General features: G+C 35.4%; 1 protein-coding gene across 3 annotated transcripts in view; it reads right to left on the bottom strand.

Moving 5' to 3' along the window:
• Positions 1 to 19,414, bottom strand: part of FER (FER tyrosine kinase) — a 392,818-nt gene that overhangs the window by 208,569 nt on the left and 164,835 nt on the right. For all 3 annotated transcript variants that reach the window (XM_053566752.1, XM_053566753.1, XM_053566755.1), the window contains one exon: positions 9,001 to 9,123. In XM_053566752.1, coding sequence (XP_053422727.1) covers positions 9,001 to 9,123 — 123 coding nt within the window. The remainder of the gene's footprint in view (positions 1 to 9,000; positions 9,124 to 19,414) is intronic.

Here is a 19,414-nt window from a genome sequence, read left to right as displayed (position 1 = left end):
AACCTATGAAATATGCTCCTATATTTCGGCAGAAATGTTGTTGAAGATACTGTTATCTAAAATCCCAAGAGAGAAATTTCCCTTAAAACTTATTGGCAGTAAAAATTTTGCTTTAAGCAAATTAAAATCATTCTTCCTTTCTAATCATAAAATTGGTTAACTGTTTTTAAGTTACAGCTTCTAAGAAACTTACAGCTAGATTTTAAGCTCAACACAGAAATTATATATACAGACCTTTAAGGGTCTGTATTTCATACTTTATTTACTATTCTTAAATGTCCACCATGAAAATTTTCCCCATTACTGACACAGATTCTTTGTCCCTATTTCTATCTTAACATTATGTAATATAATTTGGTTACAGGTACACAAGTTGTATAAGAAACAAAAAATAAAATAAAATAAAACCATTGTTTTTATGTTTTTTAAGTGTACCAATAGATTGCTTAATGTTTTTGAGCAACTAAACGGCTAGATATTCAATATTTTAGGAAGGTATGTGGTATCACCACCACATACTAGAACATGTCTAGTTCACACTCATCCCTGCCTTATAAACCTGCAGTAGAACGGCTTTTCCATCCTAATCCTGGTATTCGAGCCTCTCAAAAATCTGACTTTAACCTAAACTCAAATTATTCACCTTTCTAGTCTTCTATCAAATAGACCTTGCTGTTCCTAAAACAGGTCTTGGAATTTAAAATGTTTAGGTTATCCTCTTATCAAATGTTTTCCCTACCCTGTGCCTGTTCTCAAGACCTACTTCAAAGTCCACCTTCCCCTATGAACCAGTCCCAGACCATTTGTTTCTGTTCTGAATTCCCATAACACATATTGCTATTGTAAAAATCAGTCTTTATTGATTTTTTAAATCCTACGTGTAAGTATGGAGTTTCAAAAAATCAACTGGCGAATGATACTTTTAAAAATATAACAGAACACATCACATGAAGGAAAGCACAAAATGTTTTGTAAAACATATTTCAGTCATTTACACACACACATACATCAACACTCGCAATTTTTTGTGTCCTGGGTCTCAATATAAAATATATTTTCTTCTTATACATTATGGGGAAAAAAACGCTCCACAGTGTTCTACTAAACATTATCATGTATTATAATTTTAGAAAAAAATCATAGTTGAAACATAGTAATATTCAATGAGAAAAATTATAAACTAAATTCGCCCCCAAGTCATCCATAACTCCTGTAACCCAAGATAATTATAATTAATATTCTAGAGTACAGCCTTTCAATTTTTCTATGTCTGTGTGCATATTATACATTTTATTTTATGAAAATGAAATAATATCACAATACTGTTTTATAAATTGCTTTTTTACTTTAACAATATATAACATGAATATTTTGTCCTTTTATCAATACTTTTTCAATAAAGCATTTAAAAAAATAACTGCTTAAAGGTAGATGCCATTCTTTGCTATCTTTTGATTTAATTATGGACTTGATTTTTCCTATTGAGTTGTATGCCATTAAATGTTTTTAATTTAATTTTTGAATATGTTATACATTCACAGTATTAAAAAAGCTTTTTATGTAAACTGTAACGAGGAAAAAGTTTGCCTTAAAACTCTGCTACCAATTTCAACACCATTCCCAAACATGTGACCTCTTAGTTTCTTGTTTATTTTTTTAAGTTTCTTTATCATATGAAAGGAAATTCAGACATATAATCTCCTATGTCCATGCTTTTTATATATAAGGTAACATAAACTAAACTCCTTGCAGCTTATTTCCTTTTTCTAACCTATCTTGTGCTCTTCTTCAGTCACACATGGGAAGTGACTGGACTCATAAGACTCCATTGGATAGCGTGCCGTAATTTATTTAACTGATGACACTGTCAATTGTTTCTAGTCTAGTAATATAAACAATTCTGTAGTGACTAGCCTTACATTGACACTATTTTATACACACAAAAATATTACTAAATGAAAAACTATGCAAATGTTATTGTGGAATCAAAGGTATATTCATTTTACAACTTTGACAGATTTTGCCAAATTGTCTCCTACACAGTTTTTCCTCTTGTTATTGGAATTTATTCTCTCAACAGCAAAGAATCAAAGGGAATTTTTATTAACATTGTTGTCAAGAAAGTAAATTACTAAATTTAAATTTATGTTATTTTGATAGATGAAAAAAATTTCAACATAGCTGTGATTTCTCTTTATTTCACTACTGAGTATGGAGTTAATCACATTTAATATCTTTAAAAGGCATTCATATTTCTATTTTTTAAACTACCATTGCCAATTTTTCTGTTTGGTTGTTTGTCTTTATTTTATCAATTTCTAGTAGCTCATTACATATTAAAGACATTCGTCCTTTTGCGGTATGGGTTTTTCTTGTTTATATTAGTGTTTTAAATATTTATTGATTTTTTAAAAGTAGCTGCTATATACATTTTTTATTTTCTCTAATTCATTCTTTTATACTTTTATCTTTACTCATTCCTTTCTTTTGCTGTCTTTTGATTTAATTAGATTTAATTAGAGATGTTATTTTCCCTAATTTATTGAGTTAGATACTTAACTAAATTTTCGGCTCTGAATTTTCCTCAAAGTGAAACTTCAGTTGTTATCACTTCAAACGTTATATAAGTTTTTATTTCCTTCATTCTTTTCGCATATCCACTGTTGCAAGCCAAAAATATAGCACTAGAACTTCAAAGCAAATTCCTCATCTTGAGCAAGTATTTTTGCTGGAGTGTGGTGAGATCTAGTGCAGCCTGGTTCTTGATTTCTTGATCACATTTTCTCTTAACTATGTACTATGTGGCTTCTGTACAACCTTACGATATACTCTGAAGTACAGTTTATATATATTCCTCTTAGTTTCATAAAAAATGCAGTTTATGTATTTCTAAATTTTGTTGTTCTCTTTTTTGCTGTTCTATGGTCACCAATAGAAAGCAGAGGAGATGCTATTTATGCAATCAACTTCATATCAGAAATCTTAGACATTTTCTTGTATATTTCTATAGGCTTTCCAAAGTCCATGCACATGTAAGCTACAGTACATATTTTAAAACGATGAAACGATACATATCAGGCAATGTTTATGCTGTAAATATGAAATCCTGCCTTTCAACCAGCATTAACAATTCTAATGACTTATTCTTTTAATAGGCCTCATCTGCCTATTGCCATCATCCTTCAAATATTAATAGGATAGGCAAGAAGCATATAGACTCGTTAATGAAAACCTGTCTCCTTTCTCAGACTAAAAATATCAGGATTATTTATGTTAGTCTGAGGTAGGCTTACAGGTGTAATATCCTTGAGGGATTACTACTTATGGAACATTAGTGGTCTCTAATGTGTATTAATTTTTTGAGATTAACACTGCTTTTCCTCAAAATATCTGCCGGTAGAAGATGAGATTTTTAAAAACCCGAAAATCAATATAGGTGTTAAATGTACTGTGGTAGGGTTATGTTACATTACTAAGTAGAGCAAGCTGCCTACTAAAGTCTAAGCTCAATTTGACCCCAACTATCCTAAATGGAGGCTTAATATTCACATATCACCCTGCATTTCCTTCAGGACAACACACCATATCTTGGCTAGACTTTCATGAGAGATGGGACCATAACTGTCAAGTTCACTATTCCATCTCAGTATTAGAATATTGGAATATAGAAAAAAGTTATTGTTAAATTATTGACATTATTGAGAAAGTATGGATTATAATTTATGCTAGCTGGAGTTGTAGTAAAAAGATGAATGGAACAGAATCAGTTTCAGATAAAACTCTGAAATTTACCAGCAATATGATTTAGGATAAATTATCATTTCTTCACCTAATAATGGAGATAAAACATTTACACTCAATGCACAGTTGCTGAAAAAAATTAATGAAATGATACAGGTAGAGTGTTTTCAACAGACTAAGCACTCAACAAATATTTTTCTTCCTTCACAATTTCAAATGTTCCTAATTTGCTTTATGTTCTGATTTATTTGTCCCCTGAAAAAAGTTTTTAAATAAAAAGTATAGTATTTCCATTTGCAACATACAGCTGTAGATAGAGATTTTCTCACTTGAGCTTCACAAGTGGTGTTACTGAAAGCCATAGATGAGGTTAGGAGACTGGGTTGCCGAAGGTGGTACAGCGATGGTGGTAAAATCTGGGATTTACAATAGGATTTTCTTGACCCAAATCCAAAGCCCACATGAAGACTTACATATACCTGATGAGTTTCCTAAGGAGAACATTTTTTAATTTTCATGCTTTTTCCAATCTCAACAGACCTAATTCACTGATCTAAAAGAGCGTTAAACAGCAATATTTGAAGAAATATCTGAATATTGATGTTATCCTGTATTAATTAAGCATAAGGTAAAATAAATAGTCCGTAATTCATCTGAGACTGAATATATCAACAGAGCACCCAACGCAGGGTGCAGCTTCCTCCTCTCCTACGAACTGCTCTTAGTTGCAGTGTCTGATGATCACAAAATGGTGTTGCCACAGACCTGTCTCCCCACAAGTTAGTTTTGGCCACAGAGAGATCTGTTCTCCTCTCAACAATCTGCCTTTAATATTTTGGCAATTTATATCAAACTCTAGTAAAAAAACCACAGTAATTTGATTTAAGCCAGGTGTCAACTTCAGATTAATGGCTTTCTGCCTAACTTTCATTCATTTTGTTACTTTAATTTCCATTTAGAAAGACAATTCTGAATGGAAATTAAACTATTAACATTAACAAAGCAAATAACTTTTACAGTAAAATGTTTAACTAGATGTCTTTCTTACATAGATTTAACCAAACCTTATATTTTATCTTAAATCCCATCTCTGCCTCCTCAATATTACTGTTTAATGATTTTCTTTTTTATAGAAATTTATCATTTTGGATATGCCAAAATATTTTTCAATTTAACATTTTATACAGAGTACTCTTTCCCTTAATCCCACATTCATATCCATTTAAATAAGCAGTTTATTATAGCCTCTAAAGTCTAGACTCCACAATCTAGACAAATAAAATAAACAGTGGTTAAAAACATGGGCTCAAATCCCAGCTCTGCCTTTTATCAGTTATGTTATCTCGGCCAAGTCATTTACCATTTCATGCATCAACTTACCATTCATAATATTTTATGGAGTTAATAACAATAATAATATATTATGTATGTGATCAATAGTAATTCTTTTTTTCGTACGAATATATGAGGGCTCCTAGTAATTGCTCAGTAAATCCAATCCTTCAATAAATATGTGTTAAATACCTACTCCAGGTCAACACTCTTCAAGATCCTGAGGATAGAGCTGCACTAAGTGTTAAATACAATGCTGGCTATAGAACTTACATTTCACTTGGGAAGACAAATGATTTAAAATATATCATATAGCCAGGCACAGTGGCTCATCCTGTAATCCTAGTATTCTGGGAGGCTGAGGCAGGAGGATCGTTTGAGATCAGGAGTTTGAGACCTGCCTGAGCAACAGCAAGACCCTGAATCTACAAAAAATAAAAAATAAAAAAAATTAGCTGGGTGTCTGATGTATGCTTGTATTCCTAATCACTTGGGATACTGAGGCAGGAGGATTGCTTGAGCTCTGGAGTTAAAGATTACAATAAGCTATGATGAAACCACTGCACTTTACCCATAGTGACAGAGTTAGACTCTGCCTCAGAAAGAAATCTTTTTATATTATAAGATAAATATTTTTTCTTAATGTCATAACATAAACATGACAAAGAAAAATTAAGAAGGGGAAAGAAGAAGAGGGGAGCACAAAGGCATGATGTGTTATTTTATACATGGTAGTACGAGAAGGCCTCTCTGACGTAGTGACATTTGAGCAGAAAATGAATTAAGCAAAAAACAGACTACATACAATGTTTTTACTAACATAAGGATGATAATAATGAGTGTCTGATAATACCTTCTGCCTTCCATATCTTTTATACAGTGTTTGGGAGGCAGTGTAGGAAAACACAGCCAGTAGAAGGTAAAGGATGGGCTCAGACACCCACCAGTTTTACTGCCATTAGAAAGTTAAATAATTTCCTTAACACTGATTGTCTAGTTTCCTGTACTTTCAAGGATATATGCATAAGGATATGAAAATAAGAAAGGGACTACTTCAGCCCCTGGGTCCTCCAGGAAGGCTTTATGGCAATTTCATGGGTAAGAGCAAAAATAAATGGGAAGAGAAATAAATGGCCAATAGAAATTGTATTGATACAAAAGTGGAATTCTTTATGTAGGCTAAAAATGAAGTCGAGCAAGACGGAAATTAGATATTTTATAGCACACAACGTAGTCAAAGACATTAACATTTCACATAAATTAAATCAAGAAATAGATTCAGTTACAGGAGTACAAATAATTCAAAGGAAGATATATAACAATACCACCATAACAAGACCCATATCAATGCGCTCTCTATTCATACACAAAAGTTATCTTTCCCAACCTCTGCTTTGCGATTTTTCAAAAAGAGAAACAGAATTCTTTAAATCAAGTGTATAACAATATTTATGACAAACTGAGATAACGATTTGCATATTTTAAATACCAGTACTTTAGGTCAGGTTAACAGACTACCAGATAAACTTTCATTTTTACCCCATAAAACCATCATATATAGGCCTTTACTCTTCTATAGCTTCCAGTAAACATTTATTTTCATAGCTAATGTTATTAAGTGATTGGATAATCAACTCCACAGTGATGGGGGTTGAAGAAATTAGAATCTCATCCATTATTGAGGTTCATTTTATAGAAAATTTTACATAGTGAGGACTATAGCTTTATGTGAAAGTATATAATACTACTCAAGCCTATGTCTGCATTGTTATTTCTTTCTTTCCTGTCTTTAGTCTCTCTATTTACATTTAGCTAAGTCTGTAGACAATGCAAATCTCTGGCTGGCTAGAGGAATGGGGCATCAATATTTCTGAAACCCAGGCAGATCTCACACCTGTAATCCTAGCGTTTTGGGAAGCCAAGGCTGGAGCATAGCTTGAGGTAACAGGAATTCGAGACCATCCTGAGCAACTTACCACAACCACATCTCTACAAAAAATAATTAGCCTAGCATGGTTGCACATCAGTAGTCTCAGCTATCCATGTATCTGAGACAGGAGGATCACCCAGGAAAATGAGGTTACAGTGAGGAAAGATGACACCACTGAACTGCAGTCCAAGCTCCAGAAGGAGAACTTGACTCAAAACAAACCAAAACAAAACAAAAACCATATCTCTAAAATCCTAGTTGTATATCTTGCCTTACCTATTCTAGGTAAAAAGTATCTTCTCACAATAAATTTTATTCATACTAGCATATACTGGAATTAAAGTTCATACTTCCACAAACACAACTGAGCATACAAAACTCTTATACTTAAAATGCTGGAGGGAGGGCAAGGATGAAGAAAAAAAGAGTTGTCAAAGATGACACCTTGGTTTGTGGCTTGAGAAGTACATCATGGTAGTGTTTCTAAAAAAGGAAGACAAATGTTACAGTTAAAGGTGATAAACCCAGTTTGAGTTAAAAAGTAGAAAAATCTGAGTTTGGGGAAAGATAAACCTGATTTAGAAATATAAATTTGCAAGTAGTTGGTGTGTAAAAAGTAAATAAAGCAATGAGAATAGGTTACTTAGAATTCTGCAAAATGACAGCAATCATTTACAAAGGCTTTTTCTTTTTTTGCTAGAGAAAAAAATGTGACAACCCACTAAGCAGATTTTTTTATGATTTTTGGTAATTAAGGTGGTAAAAAAAATGAATAGAAGAATGTTAACAACAAATAAGCCAATTTCATAATTCTATAAAAATTGTTCAAGAAGGCCAATTCCTTAGCTAGAAAATTAAAATGTTTAGCAACAAACTGTCAAAATCTTGCCAGAGAAATAGTAAAGCTTAGCTCGTCAGTGAAGAATTAGTACAAATATAGACATTATTTTCTAGACTAACAAAGGGAAATATAATTGTTTTTTAAATTTCCAATTAGCTAAATCCAGATTACACACTAGCATTCTTGGAACTGGCACTTACTTCAAATTAAAAGCCATCCCTAGATATATATAAATCAAATCATTAAAGATTAACCTATCCAGCATTACGGTGTTCCTATTTCTGCACAGCTGTTTGCATTAGCCCCAAGGGAAAGGACTCTTGCCATCTCAGGCCAATTACTGAAACACGGAAAGGACTCAAAAGCTAAGTCAGCACCACTGCTGCACTTTGGGGTAAGCCCCAAAGGTTTTAGTTTAAAAACGCAAACTTTTCCCATACCCATTCCCCCCTCACAGATCTCATGAAAGTAATGTGTTCTGGGATAGACCTTAGAGGTAAAATGAACTAAAGCAATATCTCATCCAGCAACCTGATTCACATACGGAAGTTATCATTTACTGCTTTTGTAGAGTAGCATAGCTTACAAAAGTTCTGATATCTTACAATACATTATAAACATCCAAAGTTAAATTCTAATACATTCCTAATTACTGGACACTTTGCATTATAATCCCTACAAATTACAATCCTTTATAACCTGAACCTTTCAAAGTATGAACCTGACAAAGTAAAGAAAAGCTGCAAATCTTAAAAAAAAAAAAAAAGAAAGAAACTGAGAAAGAAAAAAATAAAAAACCTAGGCCATGTGTATCTCACCCCATGTCTTATTTTAAGGTGTGCTCCCAAAAATGCGCTAGGTCTTATTTTCAGGGGATGTCTTATCTTTCCTGTAAGTAGGTCTTATTTTCAGAAGATGTCTTATTTTCGGGGAAACAGGGTAGCAAATACTGAATAAAAAAGGCAGCCCATTTTAATAAAATTTCCCATGAAGGAAATTCCATGCTTCAATTATATTAGTGCTAGACGTAATCACAAAACCTTTTCTTTCTGAACTACTAGCAAATAATTTAAAAACTTTATTTACTGAAGAAAATGTTAACTCACCAAGTATTCTTTTAAAACAAACAAAATGAAGAAAGAATATATTCACTTACCTTAGGAACAGGATTCAGCAGAACCACCCCCGATTTCTTAGTGATGACCTGTTTTGTTGTGTAGTGATGTTCTATAAGTTGAGGGATGTTTGAAAACCCAGTGCCCTCGAATCGATACAGATTCTGGAGAGAGAAGAAAAAGGTAGAATCAATGTGAAGTCGAGGCTTCAGGAAGGCTACATCCGTTCATAAATTACATCCCATTTAAGAAAAACTATCACTGTACAACAATGTGAATATTTCTCCCACTACTCAAATATACAGTTAAAAATGGTTAAGTTGGCAAAAAATAAAATAGAGAAGTAAAACTCTAACATGTTTTAAAAATCTACTTTTTGACAGAGAAATTAATTTTCACAATGATTATATCCAATTAAAATTGCTTTAAAAAGAACAAAATTAACAAACAGACCTGAAACTCACTTTGCTAAAATGATAAAAACAGGAACCAAACATGGGATATATATGAGTTGAGGAACAGGAGTATGTTTATACATATCTACACTTATGTTCCCTTTCATAAAATTTTCAATATCAAAAATAATGTCAAACGTTTAAGAATGTCAGGAACCCAGGGTCAGCGGAAACTGCTGAGACAGTGGGCCCACCCAGACCTCGGTAACAACTGCACCACGACCAGTGATCGCCCGCCACACCTCCGGAAAAGCTGCACAACAACCCACGATGGGCTCCCTCCCGGATCTCCGGAAGAGCTGCACCGCAACCAGTGATCAACACCCACCCAGACCCCAGTAAGAGCTGCGGCACTACAGGTGCCTGCCCAGACTTCCATACGAGCCGTGCTACGACTTGCGATTGGCACCTGCCTGGAACCTCATAAGAGCTGTGCCACGACCTGACCCACACCTGCCTGGACTTTCTTAGGACCAGTGACTCCACACACCCTGAGGAGGAACTCCAGGAGCTGCGGGGTCCTATACCCTCCCTGCCTCCACACCGCCTGCTCGTCTGGCCAGGGACTCTGGTAGCCACATGCCCTCTGGAGCCCGCCCTGCCTCTAGGAGAAGTCCTTCTCCAGGCCAGAGACTGCAGGAGCCTTGGGCCCACTGTGCCAGGGTCACTGGACACCAGATACTGCCAGAACCATGTGTACAACTGCCCGCCCTGTTGCTGGATCCGGGTGTGTCACACTCTGGAGATGTTCCCACAACTAGAACACATGCCCTCCAGAGTCCTCCCTGCCTCTGCTTGGAGCCGTTCTCCTGGCTAGAGGCTGCAGGAGCCTTGGACCCTCTGTGCCAAAGTCACGGGGCCCCAGGCACTCCCAGAACCGTGTGCACCACCCCCAGCCCTGTTGTTGGAAGCGGGGATGTCACACTCCACAGCTGATCCCACAACCAGAACTCCCTGGCTGGGGCAGCCCTAGAAGAGCTACACAGGGTCACTCCCTAGAAAGATCCAGCAACAATAGAGTGACCCCTCAGGGTCTAATCTAGGAGAGACACCACCCCAAATCTGAGGACGGCCAGAGACAACGGTGAAAAACAATCATGAGATGAAATCAAAGGAAAAACTCTGGCAATATGAATAATCAGAGTAGGTCAACTCCCCCAAGGAACAATGGGGCAGACATAGCACAAGATCCCATGCACAAACAAATAGATGAGATGTCAGAAATTGAATTCAGAATCTGGATAGCAAATAAGATCAAATTGGAATTCCAAGCAGTAACCCAAAAGATGTCTCAAGAATTCAAAGAATTCAAAGACCAGATGACCACAGATTTTGACACATTGAGACAAGAAGTTGCAGCCCTCAAAGATCTGAGAAACACAGTAGAATCCCTCAGTAACAGAATGGAGCAAGCAGAAGAAAGGATTTCTGACATCGAAAACAAAGTTTTCGAATGCTCCCAAAATCTCAAAGAGGAAAAGAAATGGAGGGCAAAAACAGATCACTCTCTCAGAGAGCTCTGGGATAATTCGAAGAAAACCAATACTCGTCTTATAGGGATCCCCAAAAGCGATGAAGTGGCTTCACAAGGCATAGAGTCTCTTCTCCATTAGATTATGAAGGAGAACTTTCCAGACATGCCAAGAGATTCTGAAATACAGATAGCTGACAGTTTCAGAACTCCAGCATGACTCAACCCAAAGAAGACATACCCCAGACACATCATAATCAATTTCACTAAAGTTAATATGAAAGAGAAAATTCTGAAAGCAGCCTGACAAACAAAATAAATCACCTACAGGGGCAAGAATATTAGAATAACTGCAGATCTCTCTGCTGAAACCTTTCAAGCTAGAAGAGGATGGTCGACTTTTAATCTCCTAAAACAAAATAATTTTCAACCCAGGATCCTATACCCAGCTAAACTGAGCTTCATTTATGATGGAGAAATTAAATACTTCAATGAAATTTGCCATAACTAAACCAGCTCTCCAGGATATTCTCAGACCTATCCTCCATAAAGACCAGCGTAATCCTCCACCACAAAAAGAAATCCACTCAGAAAATTTTAATCAAATTCCAACTTCCACAGTTGCAAAAGGATTAAAAATGTCCACCGGACCCTCAAAAGGCTGATCAATATTTACAATTAATGTGAATGGTTTAAATTGTCCTCTGGAGAGGCACAGATTTGTATCTGACTGGATACAAATACTCAAGCCAGATATCTGTTGCATACAAGAATCTCATCTTACATTAAAAGACAAATATAGACTCAAGGTGAAGGGATAGTCATCTATACTCAAGGAAAATGGAAAGCAGAAAAAAGCAGGCGTTGCAGTCCTATTCGCAGACCCATTAGGCTTCAAACCAACTGAAATAAGGAAGGATAAGGATGGACACTTCATATTTGTTAAAGGTAATACTCAATATGATGAGATTTCAATTATTAATATTTATACACCCAACCACAATGCACCTCAATTTATAAGAGAAACACTAACAGACATGAACGACTTGATTTCCTCCAGTTGCATAGTTGTTGGAGATTTTAACACCCCTTTAGCAGTGCTGGATAGATCCTCCAAAAAGAACTAAGCAAAGAAATCTTAGATTTAAACTTAACCATTCAACATCTGAACTTAGCAGACATCTACAGAACATTTCATCCAGACAAAAGTGAATAAACATTCTTCTCATCAGCCCACGGAACATACTCCAAAATCAACCACATCCTATGCCAAAAATCTAACCTCAGCAAATTAAAAAAAATAGAAATTATTCCTTGCATCTTTTCAGACCATCATGGAGTAAAAGTTGAACTCAATAACAACAGGAATCTGCATACCCATAAAAAAAACATAAAGCTAAGTAACCTTATGCTGAAGCATAGATGGCTTATAGATGAGATTAAGAAGGAAATCACCAAATTTTTGGAACAACACAACAATGAAGACACGAATTATCAGAGCTTCTGGAATACTGCAAAGGCAGTCATAAGAGGGAAATTTATAGCACTACAAGCCTTCCTCAAGAAAATGGAAAGTGAGGAAGTTAATAACTTAAGGGGACATCCCAAGCAACTGGGGAAGGAAGAAAATTCCAACCCCAAACTCAGCAGAAGAAAAGAAATAACAAAAATCAGAGCACAATTAAATGAAATTGAAAACAAAAGAATTATACAACAGATCAATAAATCCAAATTGGTTTTTAGAAAAGATCAAGAAAATAGATAAACCTTTGGCCAACCTAACCAGGAAAAAAAAGAGTGAAATCGCTAATTTCAGCAATCAGAAATGGTAAGATTAAATAACAACAGACCCCTCAGAAATTCAAAAAAATCTTTAACGAATATTGCAAGAAATTCTACTCTTAGAAATATGAAAATCTGAACAAAATTGACGAATACTTGGAAGTACGCTACCTACCAAGACTTAGCCAGGACGAAGTGGAAATGTTGAACAGACCTATATCAAATTCTGAAATAGCATCAACTATACAAAATCTCCCTAAAAAGAAAAGCCCAGGACCAGATGGCTTTACGTCAGAATTCTACCAAACCTTTAAAGAAGAACTAGTACCTATATTACTAAACCTCTTCCAAAATATAGAAAAAGAACGAATACTACACACACACTCTACGAAGCAAACATCACCTTGATCCCTAATCCAGGGAAAGACCCAAAAAGAAAAGAAAATTATACACCAATATCACTAATGAATATTGATGTAAAAATACTCAGTAAGATTCTAACGAACAGAATCCAACAACACACCAAAAAAATTATACACAATGACCAAGTGGGATTTATCCCAGGCTCTCAAGGCTGGTTCAAAATACGCAAATCTATAAATGTAATTCAGCACATAAACAAACTAAAATATAAAGACCATATGATTCTCTCAATTGATGCAGAAAAAGCTTTTGACAATATCCAGCATCCCTTCATGATCAGAACACTTAAGAAAATTGGTATAGAAGGGACATTTCTTAAACTAATAGAGGCCATCTACAGCAAACCCACAGCCAATATCGTATCGAATGGAGTTAAATTGAAATCATTTCCACTTAGATTAGGAACCAGGCAAGGTTACCCATCATCTCCATTGCTCTTTAACATTGTAATGGAAGTTTTAGCCATTGCAATTAGGGAAGAAAAGGCGATCAAGGGTATCCACATAGGATCAGAAGAGATCAAACTTTTACTCTTCGCAGATGACATGAACGTATATCTGGAAAACACTATGGATTCTACTACACAACTTTTAGAAGTGATCAAGGAATACAGCAATGTCTCAGGCTACAAAATCAACACCCATAAGTCTGTAGCCTTTTATATATGACAACAACAGCCAAGCCGAAAAACAGTCAATGTCCCTATTCCTTTCACAGTAGTGCCAAAAAAGATGAAATATTTTGGAGTTTATCTAACAAAGGACGTGAAAGATCTCTATAAAGAGAACTATGAAACTTTAAGAAAAGAAATAGCTGAAACTATTAACAAATCGAAAAACATACCATGCTCATAGCTGGGAAGAATCAACATCGTTAAAATGTCTATACTACCCAAAGCAATATATAATTTCAATGCAATTCCTAAAAAAACTCCATTGTCATAGTTTAAAGATCTTGAAAAAATAATACTTCATTTTATATGGAATCAGAAAAAACCTTGAATAGCCAAAACATTACTCAGAAATAAAAACAAAGCAGGAGGAATCACACTGCCAGACATGAGACTGTACTATAAATCGATAATGATAAAAACAGCATGGTACTGGCACAAAAGCAGAGAAGTAGATGTCTGGAACAGAATAGAGAACCAAGAGATGAATCCAGCTACTTACCGTTATTTGATCTTTGACAAGCCAATTACAAACATTCAGTGGGGAAAAGATTCCCTATTTAACAAATGGTGATGGGTAAACTGGCTGGCAACCTGCAGAAGACTGAAACTGGAGGTTTCACCTTTCACCATTCACCATTAACTAAGATAGACTCCCACTGGATAAAAGATTTAAACTTAAGACATGAAACTATAAAAATACTTGAAGAAAGTTCAGGGAAAACTCTTGAAGGAATCGGCCTGGGTGAATATTTTATGAGGAGGACTCCCCAGGCAATTGAAGCAGTATCAAAAATACATTATTGGGACCTAATCAAACTAAAAAGCTTCTGCACAGTCAAGAACATAGTAAGTAAACCAAGCAGAATGGGAGAAAATATTTGCAGGTTATACCTCTGATAAAGGTCTAATAACCAGAATCTACAGAGAACTCAAACGTATTAGCAAAAAAAGAACAAGTCATCCCATTTCAGGGTGGGCAAAGGACTTGAAGAGAAACTTCTCTAAAGAAGACAGACGCACGATCTACAGACACATGAAAAAAAGCTCATCATCCTTAATCAACAGAGAAATGCAAATCAAAACTACTTTGAGTTATCACCTAACCCCAGTAAGAGTAGCCCACATAACAGAATCCCAAAACCAGCGATGTTGGCGTGGATGCGGAGAAAAGGGCACACTTCTACACTGCTGGTGGGAATGCACACTAATACATTCCTTTTGGAAGGATGTTTGGAGAATACGTAGAGATCTAAAAACAGACCTGCCATTCGATCCTATAATTCCTTTACTAGGTATATATATACCCAGAAGACCAAAAATCACAATATAACAAAGACATTTGTACCAGAATGTTTATTGCAGCGCAATTCATAATTGCTAAGTCATGGAAGAAGCCCAAGTGCCCATCGACCCATGAATGGACTAGCAAATTGTGGTACATGTATACCATGGAATATTATGTAGCCTTAAAGAAAGATGGAGACTTTACCTCTTTCATGCTTACATGGATGGAGCTGGAACACATTCTTTTTAGCAAAGTATCTCAAGAATGGAAGAAAAAGTATCCAATGTACTCAGCCCTACTATGAAGCTAAATTTATAGCTTTCATATGAAGGCTAAAACCCAACTATAGCACAAGAATATGGGGAAAGGGCCAAGGGAGGGGTAGGGAGGGAGGAGGTTAAGGTGAATGGAGGGTAATGTGTGGGGCCACACCTATGGTGCATCTTAGAATGGGTACAGGCGAAACCTACTAAATGCAGAATACAAATGTCTACATACAATAACTAAGAAAATGCCATGAAGGCTACATTGAACAGTTTGATGAGAATATTTCAGATTGTATATGAAACCAGCACATTGTACCCCTTGATTGCACAAATGTACACAGCTATGATTTAACAATAAAAAAAAGAAAGAAAAAGTTTAAGAATGTATATTCAATAGAAAAGTAAATATTTTAATGCCTCTGATCATTTATGTCCTATATATTACTATAGTATTAATTGTTTTTCTTTTTTTTTTTGTAGAGACAGAGTCTCACTTTATGGCCTTCAGTAGAGTGCCCTGGCCTCACACGGCTCACAGCAACCTCCAATTCCTGGGCTTAAGCGATTCTCTTGCCTCAGCCTCCCGAGTAGCTGGGACTACAGGCGCCCACCACAACGCCCGGCTATTTTTTGGTTGCAGTTTGGCCGGGGCCGGGTTTGAACCCGCCACCTTCGGTATATGGGGCCGGCGCCTTACCGACTGAGCCACAGGCGCCGCCCGTATTAATTGTTTTTCTATACTGGAGTTTTTGTACATTATTCATTACCAAAAAGCTCATTCACAGACCTTTGATAAAGGAAAGAAATACACCAGCAACAAAACTGCAAATATCAACATGCTCAAATCTTAGTCCTTTTCCATTTCATATCAGGAGGTAAGTAGCATGTCCCCCAAACTCTGCCAAGACCCCTTTCCTCTGTCTCTGTATTTCAGATCAGCCTCTGGGCAGGTTTTCACATGGATGAAAACATGGCAACAAATGCAAGCAACATTGCAGCACACAGTAATTAAAGCTTCCATCTGGGGCAGCGCCTGTGGCTCAAAGCTGTAGGGCACTGGCCCTATATTCTGGAGGTGGCGGGTTCCAACCCAGTCCCAGCCAAAAACTGCAAAAAAAAAAAAGCTTCCATCCAAACTTTCACAAAGAGTTTACCTGCACATACAGAGATGATACGTACAGAAACAAACATGGGTTTAGTCCACCTTAAGAAAACTCTACTTTCAAAACTAAATTTGAATATTTTTTGCATTACTAGAAGATTATTTTCCTTGCTGGTGGGAATGCAAACTAATACATTCCTTTTGGAAAGATATATAGAGAACACTTAGAGATCTAAAAATAGATCTGCCATTCAATCCTGTAATCCCTCTGCTGGGCATATACCCAGAAGACCAAAAACCACATCATAACAAAGATATTTGTACCAGAATCTTTACTGCAGCCCTATTCATAATTGCTAAGTCATGAAAGAAACCCAAGTGCCCATCGATCCACGAATGGATTAACAAATTGTGGTATATGTACACCATGGAATACTATGCAGCCTTGAAGAAAGATGGAGACTTTACCTCCTTCATGTTTACATGGATGGAGCTGGAACATATTCTTCTCAGTAAAGTGTCTCAAGCATGGAAGAAAAAATATCCAATGTATTCACCCCTACTATGAAACTAACTTAGGACTTTTACATGAAGCTATAACCAAGTTTCAACCTAAGAACAGAGGGAAGGGGGAAAGCGTGGGGAGGGAGGTGGGAGGTGGGTAAAGGGAGGGGGATTGAAAGGATCACACATGTGGTGCATCTTACAAAGGTACATGTGAGCCTTGGCAAATGTGGAATGTAAATGTCTTGACAAAGTAACTAGCATGATGCCAGGAGGCCTATGTCAACTAATGAGATGAAAATGTGTCAAATATTCTATGAAACAAGTGTATGATGCCCCATGATCATATTGATGTACACAGCTATGATTTAAAAAAAAAAATAAAATGGAAAAAAAAATAAAAAAATAAAATAAAATATTACCAATATTTCTGCAGAAAAAAAAAAGTTCAAAAAAATAGCTCAAGCTCCTTTTCCATACTATATATTAAAATTAAATTTACCAAAATGTAATTTATATACAACTTTTTAAGTGACTATCTTTCTATTTTGTCAAGTAAACATGGATTAGTTTACTTTACGGAGTATAATTCAACTCAACACAGTTAGTCAATTCAGGGAGGTTGTTAATAAATTGCTTAAAGAACTTTTGTACATAGTAGCCAGAGCTGCAATGATATATCAGCACTGATCCTTAAGGATATTTCACACTGCAGACACTAATATATTTATTTCTAGATGTGCAGTACTCTGAGCAAGAGCTCTCAGTGTCTCCACTTATTCACCAGAGAAGCAGAGGTACTATTTGGACCTCGTTACAGAATAAGTGTGAGGCTTGACTAAGTATTAATATGGAAACCAATTTGCCTAGTGTATGTAAATGGATACACTCAATCATTAAATCACCAGATGAGTAATATATGAAAAGAAATATTTTCAAAGAACATTTAAGTATAAATTACATCTTACCAAGGAATAATGATTATCTATAAATAATTCTCCTAGAAGCATTCTTATACAATATTAAGACATGAAGATGTGTAAAAGGTCATACAAGTGTTAGATGTAATAATAACAATAACAAGATTGTGACACAGTATAGTGTTCCTCCTTTTTTCTTCCTTCATTCTACTCTTAGATAGCAGTTAGGGGATCCTGTTACAACTGGAACATATTCTTTTTAGTCATTCCATTACTTTGCTCAAATTCTCTTCTCCCTCAGAATAAAAACAAAAATCCTTACCATGGTCTATAAAACCCTATGCAATCTTCCCCCATCATCTCTCTTACCTCATCTTTTACCACTACGTCAGTCACACTCATCTCCTTCTTGTTCTGCAAAGACACTACATACACTATGTTTAGGGGCTGTTTTGCCACATGAATTAATTCCTAAGACAGCTATATGCATAATGACTTCCTTACTTCTTTTGAGTCTTTAATCAAATGTGATTAAAATGTGACCTTTAAGTGAGGTATATTTTAGTCACCCTACACAATATTGAATATCTATTTTATCACCCTACCTAAATTTCTTGCCTCTTCTCCTTATTCAATATTTCTCCTTAGAACTTATCGTTACCATTATATATAATATAGACAACATATATATTATGTACATATATATAATAGACACCCTGTTTATATCAAACTATATATATATATCAAACTATCATTTTATATATATCATTTCTCTTTTTTTATTACCTATCTCACCCAGCAGGAATGTAGGCTCATGAGGTGATACATACTTATATTTGTTTTGCTCAGTACATGGTCTAGAACATTGTTTAGCATGTATTTCTTATATCAGGAAATGTGTGAAGGAATTAAATTCAATTCACATAAAATAACTGTGAAGTTAGACAAATAAGATAACATAGAAATGAATACTGGAAAGTTCACACACTCATGCAGGCAGTCAAGAGGCTACTTAATAAAAAGTAATGAATGCATAGATATTTCTCAAAAGAAGACATGCAAATAGCCAACAGGCATATGAAAAATGTTCTGCACTCATCATCAGAGAAATGTAAATCAAATCCACAATGAGATATCATCTTACCCCAGTTAGAATGGCTATTACCAAAAACACAAAAAATAACAAATCCTGGCAAGAATGTGAATAAAAGGGAACTCTTATACCCTGGTGGTAGGAAGGTAAATTAGTACAACCATTATGGAAAACTATATGAAGATTTCTCAAAAAATTAAAACTAGAACTACCATATTATGTTATAATCCCACTACTGAGTATTTATCAAAAGAAAAGGAAATCAGCATATCAAGGGCATCTCTACACCCCCATACTTAGTGCAGGACTATTCACAATAATAAAGATACGGAGTCAATCTAAGTGTCCATGAGAGTAAGAATGAATGAATAAAACATGGTAAATATGCATAATGAAACATTACTTAGCCATGAAAAAGTACAAAATTCTCACATTTGCAGCAACAATGGGTGAAACCTAAGATAATTAAGTTAAATGAAAT

The sequence above is a fragment of the Nycticebus coucang genome, chromosome 17, assembly GCF_027406575.1.
Source record: "Nycticebus coucang isolate mNycCou1 chromosome 17, mNycCou1.pri, whole genome shotgun sequence".
Lineage (NCBI taxonomy): Eukaryota > Metazoa > Chordata > Mammalia > Primates > Lorisidae > Nycticebus > Nycticebus coucang.
The sequence above is the reverse complement of the archived record's forward strand: the minus strand, read 5'-3'. Positions and strand labels throughout refer to the sequence as shown.